At 36.8% G+C, this 19,754-nt stretch overlaps 1 protein-coding gene across 5 annotated transcripts in view; it reads left to right on the top strand.

Moving 5' to 3' along the window:
* NLGN4X (neuroligin 4 X-linked) overlaps positions 1–17,993 on the top strand; it is a 189,334-nt gene extending 171,341 nt beyond the window's left edge. For all 5 annotated transcript variants that reach the window (XM_063341143.1, XM_063341113.1, XM_063341137.1 and 2 more), the window contains 3 exons: positions 1,066–1,251; positions 3,110–3,899; positions 12,313–17,993. In XM_063341143.1, the coding sequence (XP_063197213.1) occupies positions 1,066–1,251; positions 3,110–3,899; positions 12,313–13,162 (1,826 nt within the window). In that variant the 3' untranslated portion in view covers positions 13,163–17,993. The remainder of the gene's footprint in view (positions 1–1,065; positions 1,252–3,109; positions 3,900–12,312) is intronic.
* The last annotated feature ends 1,761 nt before the right edge of the window (positions 17,994–19,754 follow it).

The raw sequence follows: 19,754 nt of genomic DNA, 5'->3' as shown, positions 1-19,754 counted from the left end.
TTTTGTCTTGATAAGCAGCTGTCATCGATGCCTAAATCGGTGATGTCCATCTGAAAATTTCCATACACTGTAAGGTATTTCTAATACACTTCTGACTTGCAGCTGTCTGACAGAAAAAGGTCTGTGGGAGTTAAAAAGAGAAGATAGAGTACATCCCTCAATGTGGTAATTTGGATGTAGCACAAGGTCTTAACTGTGAACGACAGGCAGTGCGGATAACTGCAATGTTTCACCTTAGCTGGTTTCAGAAAAACAAAATTAATCTGTCCTAGTCTTTTGGTCATTTTGTTCTCAGTTGCAAGGTGAGCAGCAAAAGTGTCATGCTTTGTTTCTGAAATCTGATAACCACAGTACAGGAACAAAAAATAGCAGCACAGCTTTCCCAGCAATTTCCAAGAAAAGAGACAAAACCCGATTTGTTCAGATAAAATCTCCCAACCAAAGGCTGAATTTTCAAGGATTTGCCTGCTATCTTCCTAATAAATATCCTGTGTGAAATTGGAGTGTGTTTTTTTCCTAGGCCTTTTTCCTGTTCCTTTTACTACTCTCTTCATCCTTCTTTTTCTGTTTCCGAGTATGTATATTTATATCACAAGTACAATAATTTAAAGAGCTATTTAGATGAGGCCAACTTTGGGCCGTGGTAAGGAGCATTTAAATTAATGTGTTTGAGAGTCTTGTTCTCAGTGGAAGTCTGGGTATCTCACTTCTTTGCACAGAAATGATTTTGTAAGTTTCTGTACTTTCTCACATATAGTTATCAAATGTTTAAAATCTTCAGTCCGTATTGTTGCAATGATATAGAATTATTTCAAAAAGGAAATAATGATTTTTCGCAAATGTGACCTCTGCAGTAGGGAAAAACAAAGCAAAACCAAACAGTGTACAGAATGAGTTCCCCAGCCTGCACTGGAGACATTTAACTAGGACTGTGACCTTTAAAAAAAAGAAGGGAAAAAAAAAGCCCAGAAGATGAAAAGATGGGAAGATGTGTTGTGAATATGTGAATACCCTGTAGCTAATTCTGTATCTGGTGAACTAAAATTATCTTTTTTTGCCTTATAGGTTTTTTAAGTACTGGAGACCAAGCTGCAAAAGGCAATTATGGATTGCTTGACCAAATCCAAGCTTTACGATGGATTGAAGAAAATATTGGATCTTTTGGAGGAGACCCAAAAAGAGTTACTATTTTTGGATCTGGGGCGGGAGCTTCCTGTGTCAGTCTCCTGACACTCTCTCACTATTCAGAAGGTAATAATCTTAATCCTCTGAGCAAAGCACTTTTTTTTTTTTTTTTTTTTCTTTAACATTATAGTGTAACAAAAATGGATATATCAGGTAGGCTGAATTAGAATTACTGGTCTGTAATTTTTTAAAATTATCTACTAGTTAGTATTCTGTATTTTTGTTAGTCAAATATTTTTATATGAAAATTTAAATGCTATTATAGCAGAAATTTCATGGAACAAACGCCATGGGCAATATACTTTTTCTAACTTTATCAACAGTCTCCACTGGCTCTTCTATCAAAGAATATGCCTTAATTAAAATGGAAAGGGGCAGTGACCTTTTTCATTTTCACACACTCTTGTCTATACTCCTAATGTGTATTTAGATGCTTCCTTACTTAATAATAACATAACTTAACCTTATTAAAAAAAATGTGTTCAACTCCCCACAAGTACTGTGTGATCCCACACGGAGTTCTTAAGATTTTGGTAAGTGTTTGAGCTGTGGGATTTCTACCCTCAACACTTCACCTTCCAAAAAATCCAACCCAAGGATGTACAGCACCAGTACCGAAACATAAAAATTCCCGGTGGTAAGACGAAATCTACAAAGAATTTATAAAAGAAGACAAGACCAAAATATTGATTGTATTTATAGGTCAATGCTACTTTTATCACATTAAAACAGACAGATATCTATGATCTATGGCAGAAGACTAAGCCCTATCAAGCAATTGTAGCAGCGCTGCTGGTAAACATACCCTATTTGGAAATGCACAGAATTATGCCTGACAATTTAGTCTATTGATACAAATAGGGTCCAGTGAATAACTGTTGAGTAAGCCATGACAAAATCAAGCAGATGGAACTATAAAAAACTTAACTAATCATGTAATTGAAATTTTGTAACGGGTGCAGTAAGTAATCATCACAAAGGTATATCGACCACAGCCAGTTTTTCCCATAAATGCTTCAAGGTCTTTAAATGTTTTTGTAGCTGTTGCTGTATTTGACTTTTCAAGAGCTTGACAGTAGAAACCATCTGCAGAAGAGGCCCAGGTATTTTAGTTTAAAATAGGCCATTTTAGTGATCTTACCAGGAAAAAACAGATCGGGTGGATTCACCAGCAAGCTCCAGTTGCTTTTCAGTGTTCTGGTGATACAAAGAAGCTCTTCAGTCTGGGTCTTTCATCTGTCTTTATATTAATACATATAAAACAACGGGAAAAAAAAATATTGGATCTTGTCTCACTCTCTTCCAATGTAAATATATCTTAATTCAACATATAGGCTGTACTAACACACACACACACACAAAATTCAGATGGTAAAGAAAAAATTATGTCAGAGTAGAATACTCAAGCCTATTAAATTGATTTTAGCAGAGCAGATTTTTTCAAATTATGATGCATTGCTTCTGTGAGGGAAATGAGAGTGTGTAATTTTCATTTGACCTTTAAACTACTGAAGAGCGCATTTATAAGAGTCATTTACATGGCGAAGAGGATATGATTGCTTGTAGCTGCCACTACTTTAAAGAATTTTTTACAGACTACTACTGTGCTAAAGCCAGGGACTTCCATTAAAGATGCAAGAAAACTGCAGTACAAGCATGAGTTTTGTTCTCGAAGCAGAAAACCTTCATGCTTTAGATGTGTGAGCATCAAGAAAAGAGAGATTTTAATTAGTAGCCTGTTAGACATACTGTAAAAAGGGAGGAGTCGGTAGAATATATGGAAATTGAATTGAAATTTAGGTATATGCATCTTTTAGTTACTGTACAATTAAAGCCTTCTTTGCTTAGTGAAAGCTGCTTTTAATTTATTTATATAGTTTTTAATATATAATCGGATTTGCATTTAAACAATTTGCACCTGCAGGTTTGTTCCAAAAGGCAATCATACAGAGTGGAACAGCCCTGTCCAGCTGGGCAGTGAACTACCAGCCTGCCAAGTACACTCGGATATTGGCAGATAAAGTGGGCTGCGACATGCTGGATACCACTGATTTGGTTGAATGTCTTCGGAATAAGAATTACAAAGAACTCATTCAACAGACCATTACTCCAGCCACGTACCACATTGCCTTTGGGCCTGTCATAGATGGAGACGTGATTCCAGATGACCCTCAGATTCTCATGGAGCAAGGGGAATTCCTTAACTACGATATAATGCTGGGTGTAAATCAAGGGGAAGGTTTAAAATTTGTGGATGGCATTGTAGATAATGAAGATGGTGTATCCCCCAATGATTTTGACTTTTCTGTCTCCAATTTTGTGGACAATCTATATGGTTATCCAGAAGGGAAAGATACACTGCGAGAGACCATTAAATTCATGTACACCGACTGGGCAGACAAAGAAAACCCCGAAACAAGACGGAAGACCCTGGTTGCTCTTTTTACAGACCATCAGTGGGTTGCTCCGGCCGTTGCTACCGCTGACCTGCATGCTCAGTATGGGTCTCCAACATATTTCTATGCATTTTATCACCATTGCCAAAGTGAAATGAAACCCAGCTGGGCTGATTCAGCTCATGGTGATGAAGTTCCTTACGTGTTTGGGATTCCTATGATTGGCCCGACAGAACTGTTCAACTGCAACTTTTCCAAGAATGATGTCATGCTCAGTGCAGTAGTTATGACATACTGGACTAACTTCGCCAAAACTGGGTAAGTTTGACCTCCAGCATTCCTTTTTGTTGATAACATACTCCTAAAATAGTCTGTAACCTATAGCAGTGGCTTCAAACCCTGATCTTGCAGCAGTATTGTAGCACTATTTGCGTAAGAGAGAAGGTAACTGGGGCTTATTCATATTTAATAGATTTTTAATTAATGTGTTCCCTCAAACTCTTTTCTTCCAGTAGCTCAGTGAGAATAATAATGCATTTTATTTTTGATTCAAAAAGTAGGGCAATTATTAAGACAAAGCATGTCTTAGAGAAAAAGCATCACACTAAGATACGGAAAAATCAGAGGCAACATGTCTGCTACTTGAAGAAGGAACTGTCAGGCAGATAGCACTTATCTGCTACAAAAGAAAGGAAGTTTGTGTTTTTAGCGACCTTCACAGGGATGGGAACTCAGGGAGGGATTGGAACAGAAAGGAAGACGCTGCACTGGAAAGATTTTTTCCCTCTGAGGCCTATAATGGCAATAATAAGTACTTGACTGGAATGAAGAAGAGACTCAGATATAAATTTTGCTTTGAGAAGGTTAAAAATTTAAATTAATTCTGCTTATAAAACAAAACAAAGACATCAGTGTTTTGCTGAAATGGAGTTGTAAATACCAAGTAAAGAACCCTCAAAGCAGCTTAATCTGTGAGCGCTATTAATAATTTCTATTCTCTTCCTATAGCATTCCTTTAAAGAGTATTGCAGTGTTTTACTTGAGCAGCAAGAGCTCTTTTGTTAACCTTGAGTCTTCGGTACTGAATTAAAACAAAGATACTTGTGGCACAAAGGGGCTATAAATCTTTCCAATGAATGTTTAATGGCAGGATTGGGCTCTGGAAACTGCAGCTCTGCTGCACTGCAGTGAATGGTATGCAGCTATAGAAGAAAAATTCAGAGATGCCTAGTGTGAAATTCTCAGGGGCTTCAGCAGCTCTTGCAGCTTTTAATGAAGCCAAATGACGTTCGAGGGAGAGAGATTTTGCAGCCTTAACAAAAACCTTGAGCATGAATTGAGTAAAAACCAAATGCTTCAGGTCAATTTACAAGGCAAAAGGAAAGCTTTTGTTGCACTGCGTTTTAGGCAAACAGGCACTTTTGCGCGCAGAAATCCCACAGTACTGCAACAATAGTGAATGAACTGTGGAATATTTAGATGTATTTGGCAACAAGAAGTCATCAGTACCGGGATGGACAAACTTCAGGACGAAAGCTTGGTTTATGGACACAGAATGCCACATGCTGGCTGTACTGCACACTCAGAAAGATGATTATGCCCTCAGTCTGTCTTTATTTGTGTAGATGAAGTGCCACATATACATAGAGGACTTCAGATCCTCATGTATATACATCATTGAAATTATTATGGAGATGCAAGATCTCCACCGTCTCACTATTATTTAAAATTACTTTATGACTATTCCCTGTAGTCATATTTAAACAATTTTTGAGGCTGACAGGAGCTTCTCACAGCCCCAGCTGCCACCATTAATCGGAATTGCAAGCACTTTCCAGCTGTTGCTACTTGAAACCTAATTTCAGCAGGCTGTACGTGCCATCACCAAGTTCTCTGGTTATGAACCCATTGTCATACTACACCTAGAGGCACAACAAGTGTTTTGGGAGAGCCATTAGTCATTTCTGAAACTTCACCATTGTTGATGAGGCAGGAGTGGGATGTATCTTCTGTTACAAACTTGCCCCTTTATAGACAGTCTGAAAGATGTGTCATTAAAAATGACCTCTAGCTGTAAAATATCAGTTTTCACAAGGAAAGGAAAAGTGCAACCCAAGATGCATTACCTTGCTGTTTTTTTTCTTTGTTTACATGAACAATGATTAATTTTTCTGGATAGTACAAGAGAATACTTGGAGGAAAATAATATTTTAAGATTACATTTTCTTTGCACCTCTGGTCCCTCCAAGGGAAAAGGGAATGTTGTAGCACCTCAAACCTAGGGCAACAGGGGACATACCTAGGGTAACCGTTCTCCTCTCTACCCTCACACATGCAATCTGAAATCCATGTGCCCACTCAGGTCCTCCAACTCTCAAAAAAATGTATATGGTTCAAGACTGTGCTGTTGGGGTCTTTGTTTTGTGTTTTTCCCACCTTTTTTTTCAATTGATTGTTTCCCATCCTTATTCTGATAGACCTTGGTTTTCTTTGTGTTTGTACCCATGGCAACACCTATGAAAAATCTGTTGACTGCGAGAGTTTATTATTCCACATTTCCCTGTAGGTGACCCTTGAACATTAAAACTGCAGATTTATTTATTTAATTTTAATGTCTCTGACACTTTTCCATCTTGATGACTCTCCTACAGAGGCTGCATCCAGGTACTTATTGTATAATTACAGCTCAGGTGGTGCATCATTCTGATGGACTGTGCTGGGCTTTTAACTGACATGCCACCTGCTGCTAAAAAACACACATTGCTTAATGGGCCTGCTGCCAAGACTGGGTTTGAAGGGCAGGTCAGTCCTGTAAAATCACTAGGTGTCAAAGACACAGCATAAGGCACAGTGCTTTTACTGTGTTTTACTTTGAAGTCAGTTACTGAAGCAAGCAAATAGGAGGTGACAATAAAGTGACTGTTTAATGGCATATGGATCACGCTTGGAATTAATACTTGGAAGCTGTGTTTTGCTGATTCTCCATTTTCTGCCTTGCTATAACTTTTTTTTCATTAACAGTCATTTTGGCTTTTCAAAACTATGTTTCTAACATGCCTTAGAAATAGAAAAGCAATTTGTCACAGAGTAGGTGTGAGAAACTACATTTGGGCTACAAAAATGACATGAAAATATGGCTTTTGATTCCTCTATGTGCAAAACTATATGCGAGAGCTTCATTAAGAGGTACACTTAAAGATTCAGTCTGCTGCCAGTAGTACGATCCTAACTGTAATGGTAATTTTATATGCTCAAATATTCTCTTAATTAAAGCCATGTTACATCCTTCACAGACACATCAGCAGGGGGACAGTGAATGACATGAGGAGATGTGTGCTAATACTTCACAGATAGTCTGCCAGCTACACTCTTGTGAAGGATTTGAAGTTTAATAGAGTATATATAAAGCCATGCTCTCATTGGAGGCGCCTATTGGTTTTCTAAAAATTACCATCTTTTGAGGAGTTACAATACTCTATTTTTGCTCCCATCTATCCAACTCTACTGAGGTTGGTGATGGGAAAGATAAAAGCCTAAAGGATGTATCCTTGTTTTCTTTGTAATTTGGATAAGCACTCCTGAATTATTTTACTACCATTGATTCTGAAGAAAAAACCTCAGTTATTAAGGATGTCTGTGTTTTATATTTATTTTGGCTTTCGAATGAAAGACACAATTAAACCTACAATGATTAAAGTGTGTTTTCAAATCAATTCTCTGTGAACTCCTTTATGAGGCTGTTGCATTTCTTTTTGATGTTTTCGTCTGAAGAAATAACTGTCTCCAATGGCCAATCTGTGTTAGTCAAATAAAACAGTGTACTTACGGTTTGCTTCCTTAGTAGTTATAATAGCTGACTGGGAGCATGGCAACAGTGGGACCTGGTGATAAGTGAGGAAAGGAGGCAAGGGAAAATATGCCTGCGTAACAGTGCTACAGGTGGTAATGGCTGTACCATTATTGATACTGTGACAATATGAAAAATCAGTGGAAGCATGAAGAAATGTCACACAGTTTTTTTATATATATTTTTTTTTTCCATATGGAGAAAAGAGGACTGCTGAAAGAAAATAAATGATCAAGGGGCCTTTCAGTGTTTTGGAGAATGACTTAGTATGTAACTGTTGACATTTTGCTCTCCAGTGAAGTTAGAGAATGACACAAGAAGAATAAAACAATTTAAGTGCATTAAAGTAACAGTTCCATTGTCCTGACTGATCGTTAATGCTCTCGCAGAAGTAGTTAAAAGATGAATGGTATTTCAGCATGTTATATGGAATTCACGATAATAGAAAACTTCTAAAGAAGTAAAGCTTTTGACACCGCTTCCAACAGCATTCCTCTGGACAAACTGGCTGCTCATGACTTGGATGGGCGTATGCTTCAGTGGGTTAAAAACTGGCTGGATGGCTGGGCCCAAAGAGTTCTGGTGAATGGAGTTAAATCCGGTTGGTGGCTGGTCACAAGTGGTGTTCCCCAGGGTTTAGTACTGAGGCCAGTTCTGTTCAATATCTTTATCAATGATCTGGACAAAGGGATCGAGTGTGCACCCTCAGTAAATTTGCAGATGACACCAAGTTGGGTGAGAGTGTTGATCTGCCTGAGGGTAAGAAGGCTCTGTAGAGTGATCTGAACAGACCGAGGCCAATGGTATGAGCTTCTACGAGGCCAAGAGTCGGGTCCTGCACTTGGGTCACAACAACCCCATGCAGCGTTATAGGCTTGGGGAAGAGTGGCTGGAAAGCTGCCTGGCAAAAAAGGACCTGGGGGTGTTGGTTGACAGCTGACTGTATACGAGCCAGCAGTGTGCGCAGGTGGCCAAGAAGGCCAATAGCGTCCTGGCTTGTATTAGAAATAATGTGTCCAGCAGGACCAGGGAAGTGATTGTCCCCCTGTACTTGGCACTGGTGAGGCTGCACCTCGAATACTGTGTCCAGTTTTGGGCCCCTCACTACTGGAGGGACATTGGGATTCTGGAGCGAATCCAAAGAAAGGCAATGAATCTGGTGAAGTGTCTAGAGCACAAGTCTTATGAGGAGTGGCTGAGGAAACTGGGGTTGTTTAGCGTGGAGAAAAGGAGGCTGAGGGGAGACCTTGTCGCTCTTTACAACTACCTGAGAGGAGGTTATAGTGAGGTGGGGTCGGTCTCTTTTCCCAAGTAGCGAGCAATAGGACATGAGGAAATGGCCTCAAATTGCGCCAGGGGAGGTTTAGATTGGATATTCTGAAAAATTTCTTCACTGAGAGGGTTATCAAGTATTGGAACAGGCTACCCAGGGCCGTGGTTGAGTCACCATCTCTGAAGGTATTTAAAAGATGTGTAGATTTGGTGCTTAGGGACATGGTTTAGCGGTAACTTGGCAGTGCTAGGTTAATGTTTGGACTTGATGATCTTAAAGGTCTTTTCCAAACAAAAAAATTCTTTGCTTCTAGGATTTCCCATCATTCTTCCCATGCCAATATCCCCAGATATGAAATACTCAGTTCCCTCATTTGCCCTCCAGGTCAGCTACCAAATCACCTTCTGAACAGGAACGTGTGTTGCTCTCCAGGCAGCATTCATTGCAGACACATTTGCTTTATATCACCTGAGAAAAAATCAATGAACACCAACACGTTAAATTAAGTAAAACGTGTGGAAAAAAAGTGACAGATGAAATCAGATGATTCTGCACATTAATAAAAAAATACCTTAGATAGGACAAGAAACACCCTCATATGGTCTTCTATCACATGGAAGAGGAGTTCAGTCATTTCATTACGGGGGCATTTTTGATGGAGTAGCTGTTTAAATTAGGTGGTGAAAATAAATAATTGGAATGCAAAATGAATAACAACCATCATCAACTTTGTTCTAGCAATAGGATGAAGAAAAAACAAAAGGCTCCCTACCAACTAGTAGGATTGGGAAACAAGTTATCTAGTCCCTATGAGAGCCATTACTGGAAGAAGTACAGAACTGAAAATATATTTTTCAGAGTATATTTTTGCCAACAGGATTGCAATGTGTTTTTAAAGGAAGGTCTCCTAGCAGCCTTTTGTTCTGAGATTACACACTTGAGCCTCAAGAGTGTCCAGAAACACAAAGGTGATGTGAGAGGCTAGAAAAAGCAAAAGGAAATGTGAAGTTAAAGTAAGAGATCAAAAGTTTTGTCAAACATCTGATTCGGTACGAGAAATGATTTTATGTACATCTATATTTCATGCCTATATATAATACTGGAAAAGTGTTCATAATAGGATAAGGTGCCCAGCTTCTCAAGAAAAAAAATTAACATGTCATAAGTTGCATCCTTATGATTTTATGAATAGTGTACATAGGAGGAGGGACCAAGAAAGTAAAATTCTTCTTATTTATATCCACTGAATATTTTTGGTAAATTATCATTAGCCTGTAAAACCAAGATGCATTATTAGATCCTCTATTTATGCCTGGACATAGTTATTCCATTTTCTTGTGGGGAAAAAAAAAAAAATCATTTAAATGCCTTTGCTCCAAATTCAGAGAGAATATTCAGACCATTTATTCAGTTATTAAGTAATCAACCCTAGAACTGATGCCAATGGTAGGGTTCTGATACCCTCAGCAAAGAAATTACTTGTAGGGTTGGCTGATTTTTTTTCTGTTCCTTGTTTCAATGGACAGCTTCATGCCCACACACTGCCATGTAAACAAATCCTGAAATACAAGACTACCCTCATGTAATTTAATTTCGTCTCTTGTGTTTGGAGGAGGTGGTGGCGTAATTGTCTATTCCTAATAGGTATAGTTAAAAAGAAGAGATGGAGGTAGATGGAGGTATTTGCTGTCATATCTATAGGGCCATTAGAAAAAAAAAAGAACTAAAAAAAAGTGCACGTCCAGCTTTGTTTGTTGAAATGAGCGCTCAGCTTCTTCATCTTGAGTACTGTGTATCAAGTGCAAACTCATTTACACGAGCTAGCTTAATTTATACATCTTCTGTAGGACTCTTCCCAGAGTCTTTTGTGGTGTGAATCAAAACAGCAAGTGGAGAGAACACAAGATGTATTTTGTGCTGTAACTCTTGCAGGATTTTAAGTTGCTGACAAGAAAAATGCTTTGCAGTTCTGGAACCCCTAGTTTATATCTTATTGAGATGGGAAAGATTTGATACAGTACAATATTAAAAAAACAAACAAACCATATAAAAAAACCCTGGACACCTAAACCCCCAAGCATAAGTAAAACACAGTACCAAAATTATATAGAAAAAAAAATCTTCCTTTCACTCAAAAAAAGGTAAGATAATTTTTTTTTCAGGCAAACAGATGAAAACAAAAATAATGAGATTATTAAAGTTAAATTGGCAGTCTGGTTTATGAACTAAAGAGTAGCTCTTTACAAACAGAAAAGGAATGCTAAGAGAGGCAATCATGTTCATGAACTTTTGAAAATGGAAAAAGAAAAAAATTAAGATGCTTTAAAATCTGTAGCAATGGGTCTTGGTATTCCCGTAACATGCATAACAGTATATTGGAAGAAAAGGAAAATATTAGAATCATTTTCACAGGAAATAAAATAATGCATATGGGAATGGAAAGGAGAATGGAAAGTTCTCCGAGAAAATGAATCATGTGCTCTCAGTATAATATATCACAAAGTCCCAGAAAATGTGCTTTGCTGTAAAAGAAGATTCAAACTCATGCCCAACAGAATATTAAATTAAGTATTATTAATTTTGCATTTCTATATGTTTTCATGCCAAGAGGAAAACATATCTGTGTAAGGTTTACTGACATTATAAGGGTACATAGAAACATTTAAATGCTTTTTGTGCCATTGGTTTGTCTTTATTCTGAACCTATAAGAAAAGAAAAAAGAAAAGATGGGAAAAGTATAATTTCATTTAAATATTTGGCTTACCAGTTTTGAAATTATCTCTGAGTAATATACTACTCTTAGTTCTACTACTACTTAACTACTATAAAACACATTGATCTCAGCTAATATATTTCTCATCCCTACAAACCAGGACAGAATTAAGGCTCACTGTCTTACGGCCAGTAAATGTAGTTATTTAGTAGCAATGAGCACACAGAACTTTCAAATAGTAATCTCCTAATGCAAATTAAGATTTGTAATATACAAATACTTCAAAGGCTTCTCCCTAAAGTAGATACTTGAATGAAGGGGGACTAATAGTTCAGTAAAGGAACACAAAGAGAAATAGTTCCCAATTACATGTATTAGCCCTGCTACTTTGTGTTTTAAAGTTTTTTATGTAATATACACAGCTAGTATAAATTCTTATGGTGACATGGACTTCCAACATTGCCATAGGGATTAGATATCCATATTTACTACTTACAGCAGTGGAACTAGTGGTATCTTAAGCGGTAAAGTTAATATCAAACACTGAGAAGAGCTGAACCTACACCTTTACTATGGGGAAAGGTAGTTGTTACCTATCTAAAATAGCTTTGGAATATGATACTGAACTTCAGATGAGCTTTTGGGACCTGGAACACAACCCTTTCTTTGTTTTCATGTCAAAAAGTATTATAGTGTCTGAGAATCACTGTACAGTAAGTAATTTTTCTTTTGTTTCTTTATTCTGTTGTTAAGTTCGGGAGGTTTTTTTAGCTTCTGCTTTTAGGTTATGTTAATTATCAGATAAACGGTTAACTAAAGGATAGAGGGGGTTTTGGTGTTTGCTTTTGGTTTTGTTCTTTTTACTGACTATAATATTGCTTGTTTTTATTTTTGTAGAGATCCAAACCAGCCTGTTCCACAGGACACAAAGTTCATCCACACAAAACCCAACCGCTTTGAAGAAGTGGCCTGGTCCAAATACAATCCTAAAGACCAGCTTTATCTGCATATTGGCCTGAAACCCCGAGTTCGTGACCACTACCGAGCAACAAAAGTTGCTTTCTGGTTGGAGCTAGTACCGCACCTTCACAACCTGAATGAAATATTTCAGTACGTTTCCACAACAACTAAAGTTCCCCCTCCTGACATGACATCATTTCCTTATGTGACGCGACGTTCTCCTGGTAAATTGTGGCCAGCCACCAAGCGTCCAGCAATGACACCTGCCAACAATCCCAAACATTCTAAAGACACCCATAAAACAGCTCCAGAGGATACGACAGTTCTGATAGAAAACAAGCGAGATTACTCCACAGAGCTGAGTGTCACTATTGCTGTGGGGGCATCCTTGCTGTTCCTCAATATTTTAGCTTTTGCTGCTTTATATTACAAGAAGGACAAGCGGCGTCACGAGACTCACAGGCGGCCTAGCCCCCAGAGGAACACAACCAATGATATCGCACACATACAAAATGAAGAGATTATGTCATTGCAGATGAAACAGCTAGAACATGACCACGAGTGTGAATCGCTGCAGGCCCATGACACACTGAGACTAACCTGTCCGCCTGACTACACGCTTACTTTGAGAAGGTCCCCAGACGACATCCCGTTAATGACACCCAACACCATAACCATGATTCCAAATACATTAACAGGAATGCAGCCTTTGCATACTTTCAACACCTTCAGTGGAGGACAAAACAGTACAAATTTGCCCCATGGACATTCGACCACTAGGGTATAGCTCAGCCCTTCCCCCTGTACCCTCACAAGCCACTTGGAAGAAAGAAAAAAAAAAGAAAAAAAAAAGAAAAAAAGAAGAGGAAAAAGTTATAATACCATCAATTGAACACCTTGTCAAAATCTAAAGTAAAAACAAGTAAAAGAGAAGGACAGTCATTATTTTCTTACTGATCCTTCCCACAGAAACTCTCTCTGATGTTAAAGATCAACTACAAACCCTGTGAAATGTGAAAAGTGTACATTGCTGTTACGATACTGCTTTAAGATCTCAGCCACTTTGATTGAGAGTTGAGGCCAGAAGAAGTCACTTAAAATGGTGTTTTGAGTGTAGGAAGCAAAGCAGAGTCTTCTGGAACACAGAGACAGTGACTGTACAGGTGTTTTGGTTTTGTTTGTTTTTTTTTTTTAATAAATAAAATAATTAAAAAAATTCTTTATGTGCCATACCATGAATGGCCCTTGTTAAAACAAAGACATCACCACGGGCTTTTACCCAGCATATGAAGCTGTAATCCAGACGGGGGAAATAGAATTTTATTATTAAAAACAAAAATGAAAAAAAAAGAGGAGGACTGACTATGCAGTAAAATACGTATAGTTCTGTGCAAAGAGATGACTTGCCAGCCTGAACTATATTTAAAGATACTTTGTAAAAATGTACATAGCTGTGAGTTTAAAAACAAACAAAAAAAAGAAGCTTTTATTGATGTTTTCAGTTTGAAAAGAGCTTTTAGAAAGATTGTGCATTCTGTTGTGACCTATGTGTATATACATTAGTCATATCACCTCTGTTTCCTCCAAGCCCAAAGGAGGAATTTCTTCTTAATTACTAGTGGTAAACAAAAAACATGAGTTTTTTCTAACATATTTCATTTATATGAGGCCATGGTGTCATGCAGAGGATACAGTTGTCTGTGTGACCTGCATATTTTCTCTTACAGGTTACACTAGTGCATGTTAAAGTATTCATAGGAGATTGTTGTTCTTTTCTGAAACTTTTTTTTCTATAATTTAATTTTGTGTTAGCCTTTCAGCAATGGATTGGAAAATGGAGGAAAAAACCTCAAAAGAAAATAATTACTATTTTAAGCTTGTTGAACTGAACCAAGAAACATCCGATAATATATATTCAAAGTCCAGTTTGTAGTTCTTGGTTATTGTGATACATTAGGAAGAGTTTTGTGCCCTGAGAAAAGCAAAGAAAGCCTGTGTTTTGGTCAGCCTTTTCTGAGGAAACCTAGCTCTATATTCACCAGCGTTGCAGCGGAATCTCAGTTGAGAAAGCACCTTCTTAGCTTTGCTAAATGAAATAAACCCACAATCTGAAAGTGGGGAAATGGTGGGTTGGTTGGCTGGCTGTTTTTTAAAATGTTCCAAAATGATCAGTGTGTAAAGAACTTCTCTGCCCAGTATCCTGTTTTGTGAGAGCGTACCTGTCAGAAAATACTTTTTTTGCTGATTTATTACGCAGCAGTCCCATAGTCAGTTAACACTGGGGAGAGAGAAGCAGAGATGTCATCAGCTGTTCTGCGTCTGAATAAAAGGGAAAATCCCAGAGAGCATCACTCTCGGGAAGGGCAAAATTCTTAGCTGATTATTCCCTTCTGCCTTTCCTTAACTAGAAAACAAGGTGCCAAGCAGAGCTACCAAACAAAGCAACTTAGCGGTTTGATTCAAACAACTGATTTGAATGTGAAAAGCTAGAAATAAGTTCTCGCAGATGAAGATTGCTTTATATTTTGTCTTTGAAAGTTACTCCATCATCGAGAGATAGTAACCAAAGATATTTGAACAAATTGGTCTGCACTTGAACATGATTATCCCAGATGTATTTTCTATTATTAACTCACGACTAAGCTGCATCAATATCATACGTCCCATAAGTATCTAACACAAGATGCCTTGTACCTCTTCTTATTTTCTATGCTTTTTGTTTTCTAATAAAATGTCTTGGAATAGTCACCCCTACAAATAAAATCAAAGACAAGGTGATTCACTGAGGTCTATTCATCTGCACAATTCCTTGTTGTAGCAGGCAGTAAAACAGATTCTGAAGGAAAGAAATAAAAAGAAAGTTAATGACATGATAAAAATGCAACACGTGGCTGATATAATCCTTTACCTGTAATAAATGTGCTATAAACCTGACCTGGATGCTCAGGTTGGAATGTGATGAAGAAAGAACCCCAAAGTACAACTAGTAGCAAACGGAAAACTGTTGATTTTTTTTTTCACTGATCCATCACATAATGTTGAGTAACGCTGACTCTATACCAGGCCATTTCCACCACCTATGTAATGCCTCAGCTGAGATGCAGCAGTTCATAACTCTTTAAAAAAAGGTTAAAAAAAAAAGAAAAAAAAAGAAAAAAAAGAAAAAAATAAAAAAAGGTAATGATGCTTGGCATCATAATCAGTTGGGTATGTTTGTAATGTGAATTAAAGTATTTGTTTAGTACTTCCAATTGTCTTCTGCTAGCAATATGTACAGTACTGTGTCAGGCTTGTGACATTTGGGTAAAAAAAAAAAGTTCCTGTAAGTGAATGATTTTAGCTTTTAAAAGTAATTACAATCAAGTTGATTTAATAATTTGATACATCTGGACTGATGTATGATTTATAGAGGGAACAGATTTATAGGGTCTTCATAGAATTCTATATAATGATATCAAAATATACTTTGCAAACTGTAAAAGAAAAACAAAAGTTACTTTCCCAGGCTTATATTCTTGACCTTAAGAGGCACGCAGGGTTTAATGGTTTCTTCTGTTATTGGTTTGCAATTTTTTGTTTTTTGCCTTAAGTAATGATAGAAGATATATATGGCTGGACACATATGTATAAACTTTTCAGCAGCATTTTTAATAATAAAATATCACAGTATTTTCTAATGCTTTGTGCAAAGAACTACGTGTTCATCCTTTTGTGTAGAAAGTCTTTCAGAGGTGTGTTTTCTGCCCCATCTCCATTTCATTATCTAATGTAAACAATGCCTTGATACACAGTACAAAAATATTAAAATAACAGAGGTTGCACTTTTAAGTTAGCATTGAATTTTCATGGCTTTTGTAGTTCTATAAGCCTGCCAGTAAAAGGAAAGAAACTCAAGACAATGAAGATATAAGAGAATAAGTTCCATATATATTTTACCTGTAAGCACTGCAACTCCCATTGAAGCAATGGTTTAATTGTTCTGTTAGTATTTTCTGTAGCACTGAAAAAAAGCTTAAGAAAGCAGCTTCCCATATTAGTGTGTGGCTTAGCAGCTGAAAAATGTATCTTCCAAATTAGGGATCAAAATAATTCAGATAAACCTAATAAATCCAGGCTCCAGAAGTAAAAATACTTTTATTTTATACTTAAAATTTAGATAAACAATGAGTTTTGTTAGAAAAAAATATGTAGGAGTAGCAATATAAGTTACTCATATATATTTAAGGGATTTACATATATTGCAGGTACATTAATATCATTCTTCCTTCAAAAGCCGAGTAAGTAAATACAGTTTGTTCTTTTACACTGTTAAATTCCATTTATCAGCAAGGTTTCCTTTCACTGGAAAGGTACATAGACGTTTCAGCAATTTGGGATGGGTATTGTTTGCTTTCTGTAACTATTCTGCTGAATAGAGGTACTAACAATAATGTTTGATGAATTTTGAGCATATTATTGAAGAGTATTTGCAAAAAGCAAATTCTGAATGATTCATATCGGATTTTTGATATGAAGAATCAAGCTTCTGAGATAGAAACATTATGTGCCTACTGACCTAATCAAGCAGCTTGAATTTTGAATATGAAATTTGTATATAAAGCTTTTGCAAATAAACTGCAGATTTAGAATTGTTCAGCAAATATGTTTAATTACAGGTACACTTTGAAATTCCACAGCTTGCTCTGAGATAATTCATACACAAGAAGGGTTACAATTGTGTCATTTCTGTGAATCATTCACCTTAAATTGCTGGGTGAACTCAATAAATCACCTTTTTTCAGTTAATCAATTTCACATTAAAAAAAAAAAAAGAAAAGCTTCAGAAGTTTGTTCATGCTAACTAAATATTGTGTTGTTTTATTTCTTAACTGTCTGAAATATAAATCTGCAGATTAGAATGTTCCTATTTTGACTTTGCTAAGAGTATGACAACTTAATGGTATTTAATATCACGTAAGAATCATATGAAATAATACCATCACGATTATGTGCTTGTCTCAGATTTGTAGTTTTACATTTGTATTATTTAATTATTGTCAACTGTTTCTCGTATTTTCATCTACAGCTGTTTGACATCACAAACCTCATCAGCCTGAATCCCTCCAGAGACCATTAGCAGCTGGTAAAATCTGGGATTTCCATCCCACTAGAAATTATGATATTATGTATTTAATATCATAATATGTTAAAATGCTTCTCAGCACCTCAAATTAGACTGAAAAGCAACCTTTTATTAATGCAAATAAAAAATAAGGAAGGGGTTTGGAAATGTCTAAACATCTTGTTTGAGCTGTAGCATAATAAATAACATTTCACTTTGGGATGAAGTTTTGATTCAAACTATTTTGTTTGGTGTTCCACTGTGGCCACCAAGGTCCTTCCTCACTGTGTCTTCTAAAAGTTATGTTTTAAGGAAGTTATGCTTTCTCAGTTTTTTGTAGCCCACCCAGTCTACTTCAGTCAAATTTTACTGTGGTAAAGAAACCCAGATCACTCACAGATGACAATCCAGTCACAAAGTCCAGACCAGAGAAAGAATGTTGTCATAAAACAAGTGAACTGCAGCTCCTCTGAGACACAGTGGTAATTAAGGAGAATATGCATTAATATTCCAACTAATCAAACGTAAAATAAGCATGTAATAAATTAGGTACATTCCATTTTTTTCAATGGAAATGTGACAAATTTTTGCAATACCTACATTTTGCCAACTTCATTTTCCACCCCTTTCCCACAAAGAATAGCAAAACATTTCCAGGAAGTTCTATTCTGGAATATCCACTTATGTAGATGAGAAATGAAATAGTTGACATCCTTCTATTTTCCCACCTCCATGAAGACCCTCAAGTGCTGAAAGCATAAAAAGTTCTTCCTCTACTGCCTTTTATCAGGGATTATGGGTTACCAGGATGCTTCAGTGTAGTCCTATTCCCAAGAGTCCAGGTTTAAATGAAGAGCCAGACACAGAACTGGCATATACTGACTTTGACTTAGATTAGACAGCAGAGTTATGTTTCTCTCCAACATTCAAAGATATGGCACAAAAATATAGTGAACTTTATCTCTGTTTTGTTTTAAAAGTATTGCATCTTCAGAGACCACTTCCTCTTTTCTCAGCTTTTGATGTCTGATGTCATGTTTTTTGCTGTACCTAACTCACAACCCTCACTCATTTCATGTAATCTCATATTTTTTGTCACTATTTCATCAAATACTTCCTTGAGAGGTACTAATATATTACCACGTGGGTTTTATTGCTGTCACAACAGTTAAGTTTGGTCCTAGATTTGTTCCATCCTATGCTGTATGACTGTGAGAAAGCATTTTTCATCTGTTATTTTCCTTGCTGCTTTTAGTGTTAAAAAAGTTCCACTGAAGAAGTATTTACATAACAATATTCATCATCCTTGACATACATCAATCTCTATGGCTGTCTGCACTTCGTGCCAGACCAACAGCTTTGGTTTGGCATAGTGTTTGCCTTAGAGGGAAGTGTCAGCTTGGAGCCAGGCTCTTCTGTTACTCTGCAGTTTATAATACTGTTATTATTCAGTGTTGGCATTCGTTTCTTCTCTATATTGATCTTTAATCAAAGATAAATTAAATTAGTCTGTCATGGTATCCCACAGAAAGATTTCTCAAACCCTAAAAGGTCATTGTTCTTAATTCTTGTTTAGATACAGCTAAAGACACTGTATCACCAAAACACAAAAACCTTTCTAAGCCATTCATATTTCCTGATTCTCCTATCAGAACACACTAATAGGGTGCTGGCATAGTTAGCCTTGTATGACAGGAATTCATGGTATACTGCTTTTCACTTGGTGGGGACTTGTTTCACATGTCTGGGGAAATAAATACAATTACCATTTTCACGCATTAAAATTTCACTACATCATGTAAACAAGACCCAAGGTAAAATTTATAGAAGCTGCAGATACTGAGGATCACATTCCAGTATCCTGCACTGGTGGTTATTTTTTAAAGGCAACGATGTGCAGGTTAATAGAGAGCAGCTGCATGATTGCTTAGTACACTTCAGTCACTAGGTATATCGCTTCAGAACCTAGAGTGGAGATTGTGGATCTCAGGAAATGAAGATGATATTGCAAAAGTAGTTTTAATGGGATTTGTGCTTTCAAGAATGCCTATAAGCAACAGCAAAGAAACTGCAGGAAGAAGGGTTTAAAATAAATAGGCATCAAATGCAAATTGTTTCTAAATTAATTTGACAGGAAGAAATATGATACGATTGTGATATGATACAACCTTAAAATAATGTGATGGATTTCTTCTGTGTGAAAGGCCAACAGAAAAAGGTATCTCAAAGGATACATTTTTACAGCGACTAGTCAAATGAAATCAGTACAGATAATGAG

The sequence above is a fragment of the Chroicocephalus ridibundus genome, chromosome 1 (assembly GCF_963924245.1).
Source record: "Chroicocephalus ridibundus chromosome 1, bChrRid1.1, whole genome shotgun sequence".
NCBI lineage: Eukaryota > Metazoa > Chordata > Aves > Charadriiformes > Laridae > Chroicocephalus > Chroicocephalus ridibundus.
The sequence above is the reverse complement of the archived record's forward strand: the minus strand, read 5'-3'. Positions and strand labels throughout refer to the sequence as shown.